At 38.8% G+C, this 16497-nt stretch overlaps 1 protein-coding gene across 2 annotated transcripts; it reads right to left on the bottom strand.

Moving 5' to 3' along the window:
* Positions 1-1205: 1205 nt before the first annotated feature.
* On the bottom strand, positions 1206-16015 carry acvrl1 (activin A receptor like type 1). 2 transcript variants are annotated; one of them, XM_032574480.1, is made up of 11 exons: positions 15477-16015; positions 15295-15394; positions 9104-9175; positions 6898-7176; positions 6100-6305; positions 5914-6013; positions 5686-5832; positions 5226-5501; positions 4918-5115; positions 3336-3466; positions 1206-2007 (listed from the first exon to the last, which is right to left on the bottom strand). In XM_032574480.1, coding segments are annotated over exons 2-11 (1557 nt in total). In that variant the 5' UTR covers positions 15296-15394; positions 15477-16015; the 3' UTR covers positions 1206-1860. The 2 variants fall into 2 exon arrangements, with proteins under 2 accessions (XP_032430371.1, XP_032430362.1); XM_032574471.1 differs by having other exon boundaries at positions 15295-16015.
* Between the last annotated feature and the right edge of the window lie 482 nt (positions 16016-16497).

Here is a 16497-nt window from a genome sequence, read left to right as displayed (position 1 = left end):
GAAATGTTCTATACAAATAAATTTGATTGATTGATTGTTTCAGACCACTCCATTATCAGTTCTTTCAAGATTTTTTTTTATCTCCACACTTCTTAAGTAGAAACGATATTCAGCATTGTTGGTGTCTCTACTGAGTCACCAACAATGACCCCAATGTGAAAAATACAACAGGACTTAGACGTGGGGCAGAGAGTCCATGTAAATTAGCATGGAGAGTTTGGACCCCCAGATATCTAACTGCTCCCCTCCTGCAGTGTTAAAAATAACCCTCATCTGACTGGGCAGACAGAGTGGGAGTATTATCTCACTGAGGTTTGTTTAACAGGGGCCAGACAACATAAACACACCCACACAAAGCCACGGATAAAGGAGAAATGGAAAACGTTCGACTGGGGCAGAAAGAAATCTTGCAGATGCTACCCAGCTGATATCAATATCTTCATTACATCCGTTGCAACATCCTTTAGGTTTTGCAGAATTCAGCGGCGGTTCTGATTCTTCGTCGACTGCGATCTGTTGCGTCTGTAATTCATGTTGTGCGCCATTTATCATCAGAGGCCATTATTTTTGTTTATGCACATATAAAAAAAAATAAGATAAGCAAATATGATAAACCAAAAACCTAACCAGACATAGACTTCCTGTAAAGATAAAGCCTAAACGAAACTCATTGAAAATCTTTGTTTACTCTGAGAAGACATCAAATGTTTACTTTTTAAAAGTTTCTTTTCCAAGTAAGATCAAAGAAAACTTTTCAGTTTGTCTATGCTTAAACAATCCAATTCATGCTTCATATTTAACGTATTGGTAATTTGAGGATTTGGTGTTAAATCCTAAAGGTTTAAAAATATGTAACAGTTTCACATTTACTATCACAAAAAATAATAATCACATGTAATTATAAAGCTGTTTAACAGAAGATATTTTCGCAGAACAGTACTTTTATTTATTGAGACTTTTTGTTTTTATCCTGTTTTAGTAATACACTTTAAAGTGTACTTTATAAATGTTGCAATGATTACTTTGACATTTGTATTTAAGAAAAGGCTCTTTCCTGTGCAACAACGGAGGTAATGTAGTGAAAATTTAACACATTTATCAAAACAATTAAATGTAAAATGTTTCCATATTTCAGTAGTCATAAGAAATGCTTGTATGTTGACTCTCTGATGCCCTCTGCTGGTCGAAAAGAAAACAACAAGAACTGGTTTATTTGCAAAATACAAAACCTTTATTAAAGATCTCCAATATTTCATATCATTCTGTGATTTACTTTCTTGACCATAGTGATTATGGTAGTACATTTTAGGTCTAAATAAACAAAAAAAATTAAAAATTGGGATAAAAAGGTGTATAAAATGTGCTTTAAAATAGAAAATAACATCTCTTGAAATATATTTACACTAATATCAAGATTGTAAATAACCATTGAACCCTTACAAGGTTCAATGCTTGTAGAATATGTACAACTAAATATTTCAGTCTGTCTTTGCTACCTGTGATAAATGCTCCTTTAACTTAAGTTGAACATTTTTACATTATAGTCAATACTGTTTTGGTGAGAGCTTCTGTCTTTTTACGTGTCCTGTAAATCATAGTGAAACAAGCCAAGCTTTTGTGCTGTCTATGACTAAGTTTTTGTGAAAAACCCACTTTGGAAAAGTGTGAGTAATAAGGCAATGATTTCCTGTCTTCTAGTGGTGAGTAAAAAAACAAGTTCCCTTTATGACCCCTTGCTTGGAGAACTGCTATAAATGTGCAATTCCAAAATACGGTTTTGGGAAGAGTTGATGACTATGCTGTTCAACATTCCTCCTGTTGGTTTTTGTAGTTTTCCATGATATTTCTTGGTATTTTCGCTTAGATGTCACGTTTGAGTTTCTCTATGCTGAAGTCGCTTTCGACGTCCAGCTTGGAAAGAGTTTTCTTCACCCTCAAGGCTGTGAGGCGGGCCGTTGGGTTCTGGTACCAACACTCCTTCATGATCTTGACGATGGCTGATAGGATCTGTAAACACAAAGAAGTAATTAAAGTAACAGCCACTGGCGATATGTCCTTATTTGAGTAAACTTCATAGTACTGTTTTAGTTTTTCTTCAAATGAGCCAATCTTTCTTGTAACAATGCAAGATACTATAAAATACAGCGTATTCATACACTGCAACCACAGTCTTGATATGATACATCTCAATGTATCATATCGAGATTTCATGCAATAAACCAGGAGAAAGTAGCAAATAATTGCGAAATGGAGGTAAATCAATAAACACAAGGCTTTTAACATTTTCAAAAAATCTCACAAGTAGGATGTTTATTTGTATTCCTCCTCAACTTTAAATTCCCTTCCCTTCATTAAATTTGCCTTCATTTGTCACCTAATTAGTGACAAATGACATCCGTCTGCCTATATTGACATGATGTGTATGGAGAAGATTAACCACAAAAGGAGAACAGTAACAACAAGCTGTGCACTCCAAATATCTGGCCTTCATAGCAGAATGCCAAGAAAGTACATAAAAAGCAGTCATTAGAAATTACACCAAGAGTTTGTCATTTGGAAGACGCAGTAGACATGTGGAAGAAGGTGCTGTGGTCAGATGAAATTAAAATGTTACTTCTTTTTTTTGGCTTCCATGCAAAACGCCATCGGTTATGCAATGGGGATTTGTTTTTTCTTCAGTAAGAACCGATTTTCAGAAGAAAAGGGGAAAGTAAATTCAGGGTAATCCTAAAAGAAAATCTGTTGGAGGCTGCAAAGACTTGAGACGGGTTCTCCTTCCCGCTGCAAGTGTGGGTCAGTGGTGCGCTAATCTTATTCACAAGGAACAACATAAAATTACTCTACAAAAAAATGTTTTTAAAACTGAAAATACAAAACAGTTTTTTTTTCACCTGCTCAACAATCAGTTAAAATGTAAACATTTCATTGACACAAAAAGTTAGATTTTTGTACAAAAAGGGAAATACTTGTAGAAATAACACACAAGAGTATTGCATGTTTGCCTCATTAAAGAAAAGAATATGATTCCTATGTTGCGGCTTTACAACTTTTTTTGCCCACATTCAGCAACAAAGAACAGGACATGAGTGACTCTGTGTGTAAAACCGGCTACTCTATCTAGCCAAGTTCAATGAATGGGTGTGTCCAAATCTGCTTTTGAGTAAAACTTGCTGAATGTCTTCGGTTCTGTTTACTACGAAATTAAAATGAAATATTTTCATTTTTGGAAAGATTACCATGTCAGTGTAAATTTCACCTGGTACTTCTTACACCAGCAAATTGCTTCTTTAATATAGCTGCGTGTTTGGTTGTGTGTGTATAATGGAAGGACTTACTGGGTGGGAGTGGAGCCTGTTGTGCAGGCTGGGCTTCTGCTGGTCCACACACACCACCTTCTTCATCTCCTCAAAGCTTGGATCAGAGGGCACCAAGTCAAAGAAGGGCGGTCGATACTCCTCAACAATCCCTAAAAGTGGGACAGGAATAAACAACACAAACTTAGTCACACATTTTAAAAATAACAACCATGACAGAGAAAATGCAGTTCATGAAAGTAAATATACGCCCTGGCAAACTGAAAGATCACATGTCATACCTCCTCAAATTTATATCAGCTTCTTATTTATTTATTCCCACATAAATTTACAGCACATGCATTTTTCCTCTCATAAAAGGCTTGAAACAGAAAGATAAGCTTGCGGGAGATAAGCTGCAGTGGGAGTTTTTGTAAAGTATGTTTGGCTAAACAGGACAGCAGGAGAGATACCGGTTCCCTGGTGAAGACCTTCCCCCACATATGTATTCATCTGCACATTGTGTCCGTGTGTGCAGCAGCAGTGTGTAACCGGTTGCACATGGGAATGTGTTTGCAATGACAACTTGTGTGCATGGGCATCTGGGCCATGTAACAGTGAGTGCTGACAACAGATAAGACTGTTTATAATTACTGCAGTGCTAATCATGGGAGAGGGGAGGAGAGACAGACACAGAGGAGGAAATAAAAAACAAAACTGCTCAACTGATGAGATGCAGTCTTTTGTGTGTGTATACTACCAGAACAACAACACGGTGAGAAAAGACACATTTTCGTGTTTCCGACAAATAGGGAGAAACTAATCATTTCTTTTTATTTTATTTGGCTCAGATTTTAAAACAACAAATCTACTGCAATGCCTGACAAGTGTACTCACACCCCTGGACCATTTCCACATCACTAGGAGAAACTCATACCTCTGTGGATTTTATTGGGATTTTATGTTATAGATGGACAAAGTAAGGTGGCAGGAAAACAATGCAACATATGGCACTTTTAGAAATAGAAATCCAAAATGTGCTACATGTATTTTTTTTTAACACCACCCTGTCTCCACTCCCATCTTTCACTACCTTGAGGTATATTATTCTACACCCACTTTGCAGATCTAGAGACTGACATCTTTTCTAATTCCTCTCTGCAGCATAGCTAAAGCCCAGTCAGAGTTGATCAAGTTTTGTTCCAATTTTTTAATTTGATTTAGCTCTGAATTTTGACTATGCTGTTCTAACAAGTTGAAATGCTTTCATCTAGGCCATTTTATTGTAACTCTGGCTCTATGTTTAGGTCTATTTTCCTGCTTGAATGTGAACTCTCATATCTTTTGCAGCATCTAAGAAGTTTTTATCCATGTTTGTCATGTAATGAGAGCAGTGGTCTCCTAAAGGGTGTAAAGGATCCGCCAGTTTTTGGCTGCAGATTGATCATTAAATATGTACATTTAAAGCACCTCATCTGCTTAAAATCCACAAAACCCACAGAACCCTTTTTAGAGTCCAGCCCAATCTGTCATACAAAATTCCAATCAAATAATGCAATTTGTGGTTGTAACATGACAAAATATGGATACTGTTGCTAGGTTGAGGGTCTTACTGCCGGCTTACCGTTGACGACAGTCCTGCGCGTTATTTCCCAGAAGACCAAGCCAAGGGCCCAGATGTCTGTTTGCTTGTAAGACTCAAAGACATCGACACGAATAGTCTCATCCAGCACTTCAGGGGCCATGTAGCGCTTTGTCCCTACACGAGGGTTGTTGCCCACATCCAAGTAGTCATGAGACTGAGAGTGCATCACAGCCAAGCCTGAGGAGGCGGGGTGCGTAAAATACAGGTGAAATTATTTCATCTATCACTTTGAATGAATGAGTGAAATCAGCACAAATTTGAAAGTAGATGCAACATGCACACTTTACCTAGATCGGCGATGCAGCACTGTCCGTTCCTCTTCACCAGGATGTTTCTGCTCTTGAGGTCTCGGTGGGCGATTGCCGGCTTCTCCTGGGAGCTGACTATCTCAGTGTGGAGGTGGACCAGGCCACAGGCCACCGAGAGGCACATCCTCAAGCAGCTCTCTGGCTCCAGGCTGCTGTACTGCAGGAAGTCATAGAGCGAACCCAGCTCATGGAAGTGAGTGACGAGCCACAGCTGGGTGCTGGAGTTTTTGGACGTCATGTCCGAGGCAATGAAACCTGAAAGACAAAACGAGAGATGTCAGGAAACCGACTTCTGGGTTTTCTTTTAGTCTCACATTTAATTTGATGGGTATCAAAGTTTTAGGTGGCCATACAAACGGTGGAAGGCACATATTGTAGCTTAAAAAAAAAGTTTTTCTTGATGTAGAAAGGTTATTTCTCACAGCTTTAGCTGCCGTACCCAGGATATTCTCATGGCGCAGCTGCACTGTATTGTAGATCTCTGTCTCTCTGAACCAGGACTGCTCGTCCCTGGAGGAGAAAATCTTGACAGCCACACTCTCCCCCATCCATGTGCCCCTCCACACTTCACCATATCTGCCTTTACCTGGATAGGAAAAGACAGAGTTAATCAGGGTTACCGCAAAAGAGAGAAAGAGAACAAGAAATAAACTGAAATAAAACTGACCAACACATTCAACAAGAGAGATTTGTCTCGCCATAGTTCTTTGGACCAGATATGGAAGGCCTGTCCCACTTCCTGAAGTACAAAACTCATCAAAGATTTCCTAAAAAAACAAGAGACGCAGATATATTTAAGAGCTAAAATAGTCATTCTACTCTGTCTCATTGGAAGGTACGAGGTGTTGTTTACGCCGTATGTGGGGTCATTTCCGCTGGGGACTTTGACCGTGAGGCCGTGATCTTCGGGGTCTTTCAGTTTGCTGGGTGCACGTCGAAATCGCAGAAACAGCAGAAAACCACACACGCTTACAGATGTGAATAGCAGCAGCAGAGCCACAGCGATCCACAGTTTGGGATGTGGGTACTCTGGGGGAGGAACTGTTGTCGGCTCCCCATCTGGACAGATATAAATGATTCAGTCACGAATCCTCTGAAAAACTCATTTCAGTAATTTAGCTAAAAAACTATTTCATAATACATTGATTAATAACAGAGTGATATATTTCAAGCTTTTATTTTTGTTCCTTCTGATAATTACAGCCAACGTAGAAAGATGCGTGCCTTTCCAAATCCAATTCAGTCAGCAGTTTACCACAGGTGGAGTCTATTCAAGTTATAGAAACATCACAGCAATGGCTGCAAATATTCAATAATATGTGAAATTCATTTTTTTTTTATTCTTTACGTATTAGCAGAATTACTTTGCACATGCACAGTTTCCTTTTATAAAATGAAATAAATTAACTTTTCAATGAAGTTCTAATGTGCTGAGATATACAGTAACTACTGATGAGTCTTGATGTACTTATTTGCTGTAACTCACCACCAGGGGGAAGCAATTACAACCTCTAGAGAAGACTTGCTTGCCACTAACCCATGCAAGCTGACCAAAGTTACCTCATGAAAGCTAATCACTCAGATCCATTAAGTTTAGTAATACATTTCTACGATATATAAATATTGCAAAAGTATGACTATAGGTACAGACTAATATTTGGAGGCGGTGTGATCAGGGTGTTGCACTTGTCCGTCTGGCAGCACTGGACAAAAAAGCCGGGGAAGGATCCAAAGCACTGCTCTCTGAAGTGTTGTTCTGGGAAACATCCCCATGTCTCAGTGACAGAGCTTTCTGCTTCTGCGTCCTTGTTTAGCACCAAGGAGTAGAAACAGTAGTTTCCTCTGCACGTCTCGTTGCTGCAAATGATTGGGTTCTTTGGGTTCTCGCATTTGCACAGCAGCTTCCCTTCTTCACTGCCATCCTGGTTCTCTGAGGCACAAGAACAAAATATAAAATAGAAATTAATTTAAATCTAAAACGCGTCACACAACGGTGAGGTAAGAATCATAGGCGGGAGGTCAGAAATGATTTCCTTTTAGGAGAACACAAATTATAAGTTAGCCGCATTTTCTGTGCTGCCACATGATGGCACGTCAACAGCCAGCTTGTGGTCGTTCATTGGGAGGGGCCATTTTGGTTTCAAATGACAATATTGTCAAAAATGAGACAACACAACCCAAAATGTAAGCCTCAGTTTGCTATTAGGCCTTTAAAGATTCCATGTAATACCTGACGATGATCTGAACTCATGGGATATAGTGTTAAAAACTTAAAAGTTGAAGTTCTCCACAGGTACCTTAGGTAATTCATCAAAAAATTACTTTTTTCAGAAATGCAATTTAAAAGTGAAACTTATATATCATTCACACAAAGTAATGCATTCTAAATTTTCCATTTCTGTTTAGTTTGATGATTATGATACGAGTAAAGAAAAACCAACATTTTCCATGTACTATATAGAATATAGAATATTTGTATCACTGCATCAGTGCAGAGTGGCATGTTGGTGATCAGTTTGTGGTTTTGCTGAAGTAAAATCAAAACCTAGGCTGCTCTGATAGCAGTCTGCATCTTGTTGGTGTCTCTCATCTTCCTCTGGACATTTTGCTTTGGGGTTCCGGTCAGGTCAGTGGCCTCAGACAGTGTCATCATCTCCAGGTACTTTGGAAGTGTGAGTAGGTGACAAGAACCAAAGGAAACTGAAATTAGCGTCTTCATAAAGTTTATCAGCAGAGTGGTGGATGAAGTGCTCTAAAATTTCTTGGTTGGAGGCTGCAATGACTTTGGACTCAACAACACTACATGGTCCAACACCAGGAGATGATATGGCCCAAATAACACCGAACCTCAAGCAACTACTGTAGTAATCTGTGACTTCCCACTCTTCCTCCAGATACTGGGACCTTGACTTCCAAATTGAATGAAACATTTACTCTCATCTAAAAATAAGTTTTTAAAATACTCAGTCACGGTCCGGTCTTTGTTCTTTTGCAGGAAGCTACTGAAATTGTCCTGGTTCCGGAGCGACTTATTGCAAGAAATGCGACTTGTCCCTGAATGAATCTCATCTTTCTAGGGTGGCTCTTGAAGTACCGACTCCAGCCACTCCCCTAAACTCTTGTCTCTTTTGCTTATGCACTTTTTCCTGCAATGCTTTTTTCCTTCCACTCAACCTTCCATCAACATGTTTGTATGCAGACTTCTGTGAAGAGTCAGCTGGACTGTTCTTGGCTGCTACTCCTTGTTGACAGTGTCAGTGACTCTCCGCTTGGCAACTGTGAAGTCAGTGGTGTTCTCTGTCTATAATAGCTGATATCTCTATAAAAATGTCTGTCATTTTATGACAAAAAATAATATCTTCATTAGCTGTAAGCTACAATCATCAAAGCTGACCAAAAAACAAAACTTAAGATATATCCTTCAATGTTTAGTTAATATTTTCAGTTTCATGTTTTCAAATAAACTAATAAAATGTTTTAACTTCTTGATAATATTACAATACATTAAAATTCACCCATATTGTGCACGGAGTGACAGAAATATCCCCTTATGAGTTGAAAAGCTCTGCAGGAATGCAACTTTGTTTAAACTGCCAGAGGCAATTTAAAACTAAAAGGAAAACAGTCGAGCATATAAGAAACTTTCCTCTTGAAGTGGGTGGAGAAAATCTGCCTCTCATTTACTTTGATTGCTCATCATGTCACGAAGCTGGTAAACACTGGTCCTGTTTAAGCTTGTTGGTTGGACACAGACAGTTTCATTTCAGGGGACTGAACGGAACTTCGGCAGAATAAAACAAGTGAACGCTTCACGAGGAAAGCAAAAAACAACAACAAGAACTTTATATTTAACTCACCTGCATGAATGGTGGAAGTCAAGAGAAAAACTCCTGCTAACAGAACCGTGAGCAGAACAGATCTTCCCATCACTGAGGAAATAAAAGAGAAACAGTGTTAGCAGAAGTTTTTTTTTCTTTTTTTATACTTAGAAAGGGAGAAGTGACCCAGAGAAGCTCAGCTGTGGCTTGATTTCAGTTTACAGATGGTAACTTAATAGTTGTGTCCATGAGGAGCAGAGCGGTGGCTGAAGTCGAGGCCCTAAAGGAAGCTATGAGGTCAAAAACAACAACCAGAGGATCCAGCCTGTCTGACTGTGTTTAATTGCACTGGGTGGGAAAAAAAAGGGGGCTTAAGGGGAAGCGGGCTGAAAAGGCCCTTAAGTGTGTTTGTGTTTGTGTGTTCTTGGACTGCTTGTGGCGCTGTGCTACACGGGCTCCAGGCCTGACGACTCCACAGCTAGCCTGCTCGCAGAGTAAATATTGATGGCTATGCTTCCTGCCATTGAGTGGCCCCACCCGGCTGGCCGGCGAGACTCGGGTCTGCTCATTGTTTAGGGCCATGGTGCTGGCAGTCACGCAAAGTGAGAGGACTGCAATGCACAGTCGAAACTTAAGGGAGCTCGGAATTAAGCTTTTATTAAAAAGCGAAGCAACATCTTTCAACAGTATCAGTGGATATAATTCAACTTTAATTCACTTGTATTTTGTTTTTAGCTATTTTCATTTACATCAACTAAAGGACTTTAGCGAGATTCCAATTATTTTTCAAAATATGACAACCATAAAACAGAATGTTGCAACAATATTTGTATTGCTTATATCTTTTCTACAAAATGATCCACAGATGTTTGTGTTTTGGTTTTCTTTTGTGTTTTTTTTCCTAGACCTTTGGCTAGAAAATGTCTTGCCAAATTCATTTGTTTGTTATTGTGCTAGAGTTTTGCCCTAACATAACATAAATTGTTTGTGTTTAGTTTCTTATTTTATTATTAATATATCTTTCCTACTTTTGTCTATGCATTTTGATTTATTCTCTTATGTTAGTTTCAGGCCTTTTCCCTTTTGGTTTGTTAATTCTTTTGAGTCTTAGTTCACCTTCCTTTGTTTTAATTAGTCTCTTCCAATTAAGCAAACTGTTTCCTTTGTCATGTTCCACCCATGCCTCAGTATTTAAGCTTTTGGTTTTTATTTGTTCCTTACTGGATTCTCAAATTACTCTGCCTGCCTTACTTTTCCCATTATAAGGCCTTCTGTTGTTTCTTACTTTACACCCTGGATTTGCCACAGTCAGTTCCTCTGCTTGGGTCATTTACTGACCTACAAACGCGACAAACTTTATAATGTACACCCTCACAAAGTAGTACATATGAGTAAAGTGGAAGAGTAAGGATATTGATTTTCAAAAAATTTCAGGTGAGATGCCTACTCCTGAGAAGGACCACAACTCAAGATTAATGTTTAATTAATCTGGGCTCAACTGATTTGCGATTTATTCTATTCTCAGCAACAACACCAGTATTTGGGTTACTCTCATTTAAAAAAAAAAAACTTGGTTTCTTTAGCAAAGTTTAATAAACGAATAAAAATAAAAGCAGATTTGAGTGCACCAGAGTTTTTTCCTGTACAAAAAATCTATTTGACAGTGACTTCAAAGAGAATGAATAAAGAATAATTTCATATATGAACAACATTTAGTAAATAAGAATATTTTAATCTGTCTGTAATAACTTTAATCTAATTAAAAATAAAACGTCTCAATCTGCATTAACCACCAGCCCCAGCTGGTCAGATTTGTATGATTCTTAAGTTGAAAATGATGAATCTAAGACCTGGGCCACAATTGGTACCTGGGTCTCACTTAGGACACCCCTGTGAAAGAGGTTCTAAAGACTAGAGAAGAAATTCACATTGCAGGGGGTCGGAGATCCTAAACATATAGCAAGAGCGCCAATAAAAGGGCTTAGATGAAAGCACATAGAATATCCAAGAATATCTAACATAAAAGCGTCTTTTAACCAGTTCAACAAGTTAATGTCTGTAGCACACTGTTTCGTGAAATCTAAAAAAGGAAGGAGCTAAAAGGTGAAAGGTGTAAAACAGAACGGATGCAGACCACCGCCACTAGACCAGTGCATTTTGATGAATGAAACAGGTGTTTGTCATCTAGTTTATAAAATTGATAAATTAATAAAAAAGGCTTGTTCACCTCCACAATTTTGATATCATTACTGCTGATCTTGTGTTGAAATCAGCAAGTTCTCAAAACCCTTGAGAACCAGCAAGTTCTCAAGTGTTTCTTCATGCTTTTATAAAGATTTAAAGCATGTTTTGTTTTTTTACACTAAATGTAGATGTAGCAAACCGAGAGTTACAAATACCTCCTAAAGGAGGAAGGTTTTGATTGAAGAAATTAGTATAAATGGTCCACTGGCTCTCTGGCGCCTCTGCTTCAGTCAGCATTTATTTAGGAATAATGGGTTTAAGCATGACCTTTTTAAATCTCAAACCCAAGTTTATAAAGGCCAACATACTGAGAAGCATTTTAACACCTGCCAAGATATACAAACCTGCCTTTGTGGTGGTTTGGTTAACAAGATCTGGCGTCAGTTCCTTTCTGTCTCTAGTTTGCGTGATATGCATGTGCTTTCATGGATTTCCTTGTGCTAAAACTAACAGCTAATGCCTGTTAGCTGTTAGTTTTATTGCTAAATTTAAAAATTGCCCTTTGATGTGTGTGTAGATGATTGTCTGTGTTCCCTGCCACCGGCCCATTGACTACTAGCACATAAGCGGCAACATTTAGCTGACCTTTAACGGCATTATGTGAGTTCAGAAAGAGGAGCAGTGGAGCTACACGCGTGAATGTAACAGAACCATCATGTTTTTTGTTTTGTGAAAAATAGACAACTTCAGCAAATGAGTTCAAGTCTTGTCCCAGTTAACTGATGTTTTAAGAACATTTTCTGTGACGTGACATATTGGGAATTTTAGTGGCATTACTCAGAGTGGCATCCAGGAGGCCCTTTGGCAACTCTGGAGGAGCTGCAGACATCCTCCGCTCATATGGGAGAATCTGCTGATTGGACAGCTATTAGTTGTGTGGTCTAAATATCAGGATTTTGCAGAAGGATGGCAAGAACAAAACAACTGTTGGTAGGAAGCTATAAGAGATCTCAACACATCTGGCAGTGGAACCAGCGAACTTCAGCCCAAGGCTTTGGATATCTTCCTTTAGTTTAGATGCATCTGCTTGAAAAAAAATCCAAGTCCAGACTGCAGGAAGTCATCTTGTTGCATTTCAAAGGCAACAAGATGGTTTCTGTCAGATGGTTCTGACAGAACAGAAACCAGACAAACACCTAGTTTCACTGAAACTTTTTTTTTGGTGCTCTGAAATTTCTAATTGTTTTTTTTTCCTTCTCTCTCTTAAATTGCACAGTTCCTGCAAGTTGAGCTGAACTTCCTGATGAAAGCAGACCATAAAAGGAGGTTCTTCTGAGAAGCAAAGGGTGAACTGGTGTCTCACATCTCCTCTGAATCCAGAACAATCTGATAGCAGTGTATAGCAACCTCTAGCTTGAGACGCCGCTTTTGTCAGGGTTGAACTCGAAGTACAGAACATGTTAAAACCACAACCGCCTTGTCTTATCACCCGGCACAAAGTGCTTCCTGAATCATGCAGCTTTTTAAAAATGTAACCTCAACCAAGAAAGTAAATCTGATGGTTGGCCTAAACACAAATGCCACACACAAACTGGACTAATTCTTGATTTAAATAGTGCACTTGAAGAGCTAGCTATCAATCAATCAATCAAATTTTATTTGTATAGCACATTTCAGCAGCAAGGCATTTCAAAGTGCTTTACATCATATCAAACACAGAAACACAATGCAACATAGAATCAACAATCAAAACACGACATTAAGTCAGGTTCCATCAATAAATTTGTAATTGATTACGTTTCAAATACAATCCTAAACAGGTGGGTTTTTAGTCGAGTTTGCATCCATAAAAGGTTCACCTGTTACACTCCTACTGTGTTATATGGAACAAAATACCTATTGCTATTTTTTATTATCGCTGAAATGTTTCAGAGATCTCAGTGAAGGAAAATCTCCCACCGCAGGCGTACAGACTTTATACTTAGCTTCTGTTTGTCGCCATTCTGTCCAAAGCTACACCCACGTGGCCCAGGGGAAAACAACCACTGTCATCTCTTCCTCTCATCTGCATGGCTCTAATTCAGGGAGGCAGATCTCTCATTCCATCTGAATGACTGTGCGGTTGCGGTGGTTGGATGTGTCGGGCACCTCATCACACACAAACTTTCCTCTTCTTTAGATTAAATGTTGTTTTTTTTCCCCTCTGAGAATAAATGCTGTTGTATTACAACAGCTTCTATCATGAAGCCTACAGCACAAAAGCAGACGACGCTTTTCCCCCTTAAATCAAACCTGAAATGAACGTTTGTCTGAGAGAGGAAATGGGAAATTCTTCAAACTCAGCTGCACACACAAACGCTGCCTCCCAAACAGAAGACGGAAAACAATGAAGGGAAATGCATGAAGAGAAAATAACAAACACACAGATATTAGTGTGAACAGCATGCACCTGATGAGCTAACACTAGCGGTCACATGGAAAGATGACCTGAAGTCTGGAAGGTCAAAATGCTCCAGCATGTTTGTGGTGGTGTAAGTTCAGTGGGAGAAAAAGAGAAATTTAATTTAAACACAACCACAAGGTCTTTGGTGCAGACTTTCTCATTTAGGAATTACCCAAAATATATGCCTTGATTGAATTTTTACCTATGACCACCGCAACTGGTTAAGGTAAAACACGTATTCTTTTAAAACGTAGCAAACAAACAAACCAACACAGATTTCCTTCAATTATAAAACAGAAGGAAAATTATACACTCTTTGCACAGTTTCTTTGTTTTGTTTTTACAAATCCACATTTGAAATCTGTATTTGGAATTTGAAATCAATGTCAAACATTTCCCTTCCAAAGTCTCCTAACTAATAAATAGATTCCATCAGCATATAATTTGATCTCAGCATGAATTCAATCATGTTCAGTGAAGATTTCAAAGACAGCCTATTTATGGTCAAATAGCAAGAAGACTTCAGTGGAGAGAGAAAGTTACATAAAGTCTGGTTTGCAGTTTGTTACAAGCCACCATGGGGAAGATGTTCTGCTCACTATTTGACTTTTTGGCCTACATTCAAAACGCTATATGTGAAGAAATAAAATGAGACTGTTCATCATCCTGAACAAACCACCCCTTGCTGAAACACATTAGTGACTCTAAACATATAGCTAGAACTACAATAAAATGACCCAGTCAAACTCCACCCCTAACTACTGATCTCCATCCAATCTGACTGAGCTTGAGCCATTTTGCATTGGCTCAAGCTCAGTCAAATGCTTGACTGAACTCGAGCTTATAGCTAAGTTATAGCATCTTCATTTAGCTATAAGATGTGCAGAGCTGGAAGATATTTATTGTCTTGTTGCTGTAACTGCAGGAGAAAGTAGCTTCCCTAAGTATTGACTCCGTAAAACTGAATATAAATACTCACACTTCTCATACTTTATTTGTGAAAAAACGAATACAAATCTAAACATTATCTGTTATCTTCTTTATACATTGATGCACTACCTTGTGTTTGTAAAGTTTGTGCTTACAGCAAAATGTGGAAAAGTTAAAAGGAAAGGCTGAAGGTACTCTTTTTAAAACAAATACATGAGAAATAACTAAATATGCTTCCTCTTTTTCAGGCTAAATATTTTTTTTTTTATTATTATTCATTTAAACTTGGGAATTCAATAAAAATCAGAATTGCTCTTGCGCATATTAAAATAACTGAATATTTCCCTAGAATTACAGCAAAGAAATAATGCAAATATCTTGATTAATTACTTACTTCTTCCCATGTGAGCAAAAATCCCATTAAAACGGGTAACAAATCAATTTTTGTGAAAAATTGAGTTTCTATGATCAATGACTTTACATTAGGTCCATCTCTATGTGCTCATAGATGGAAAACTAATAGTTTTCTACACACGTGACACCTGTTCACATCTGGAAACATGTGACCCGCTTCGAAAAGTGATTTAAGGTAAATTACTTTGTATTGCTACCTATCAGCACTAATTAGGTTATTAGGCAAGAGTTAATAGAAAGTCAAAATGTGTTTATTACCTGTTTTCTGCTCCTCTTTTAACTTGTCAGATGGAGCCGCCACACGTAGCCCATATCACAAACAGCTCGAGTAAGAGTTTAGACCAGCGCCGGAGGTAAACCTGGCCTCATCGTGAGACAGAAATAAACCAGTTAAAAGTTGGAAGGCCCAGCTGCAGATGTTTCATCCAGGAGAGACCTCACATCCTCTCCGCTGCCTCGACGACAAAACCAGCCGCAGCTTCGTGGAAACAGAAAAACTGTTCTGGTAAACCGGAGAGCGGTTTAAAACTTAAAACCGCGTCACTTCAGCGCGCACACACGGAAAGATGAAAGTAGTGTTTCAAAAGTGGGGGGGAAAAAGGCAAGAAGAGGACCTCAGAGCGGGTTGTCTGAGTCCACATCGACCTCAATGAAACCTATCTCATCTGGGTCCAAATCTGCGCTGATAAAACCCACAACAGGAACATCGTCGTGGGGTTTCGGACCAGACTCCTTCCGCTTCGACTGGCTTCACAAGAGACGGCGGAGGGTACGCGGTTCCCATTAAGTACGAATTCTTCAGCCGCCGTCCGTGTTCCCGATTAAAAGGCGAGATTAGAGATTTTTAAATAGTTGTAGGCATAGAGTTGTCGTCCCACCCCTTATTGTTCCGTCCAGACTCTGCGCGCCTGGAATGTGTTCTCTTAGCGGTTTTCCTGTTGCTTGCTAAACCTCTCATTTTCCTTTCCCCCTGTGGACTTGTGTTTTTGCTGCACTGACAGGAATGTGCGTCAAAGAGTTGCACCAAACTAAACCAAGAAGTAGAGACGGTCAGGGCCAGATTTCCACCCTCAATGTAAGAAATGGTTAAAGTAGTGCTTATTGTGTGTGAATCATAACCTGCCTGCGGTGCTAGAACGCAAGCAAAGAACAAGGACATATTTAATGGATGTAAAATAGGATCTGGAAGGACACTATTTTCCATTTGAGGAAAATAAAGTGTAGTAGTCCTTGAACATTTCTGGCTGGAATTTATTGCTGTACCCAGAAATTATATCATTTTCGATGTAAGATCAGTGCAGATTCCACAAACTAAATTATTTCACACACATATTGCCAAAAGTTATCACTTGTGTGCCTTCACACACATATTTTCATGAGCGAAATCTCTTCTTAATCCATAGGGTCTAGTATGATCCCACCTTGACCTAACAGCGCAAACTGTCCTGGAAACATTTCCAAA

This window comes from Xiphophorus hellerii, chromosome 1, assembly GCF_003331165.1.
Source record: "Xiphophorus hellerii strain 12219 chromosome 1, Xiphophorus_hellerii-4.1, whole genome shotgun sequence".
Classification (NCBI taxonomy): domain Eukaryota; kingdom Metazoa; phylum Chordata; class Actinopteri; order Cyprinodontiformes; family Poeciliidae; genus Xiphophorus; species Xiphophorus hellerii.
The sequence above is the reverse complement of the archived record's forward strand: the minus strand, read 5'-3'. Positions and strand labels throughout refer to the sequence as shown.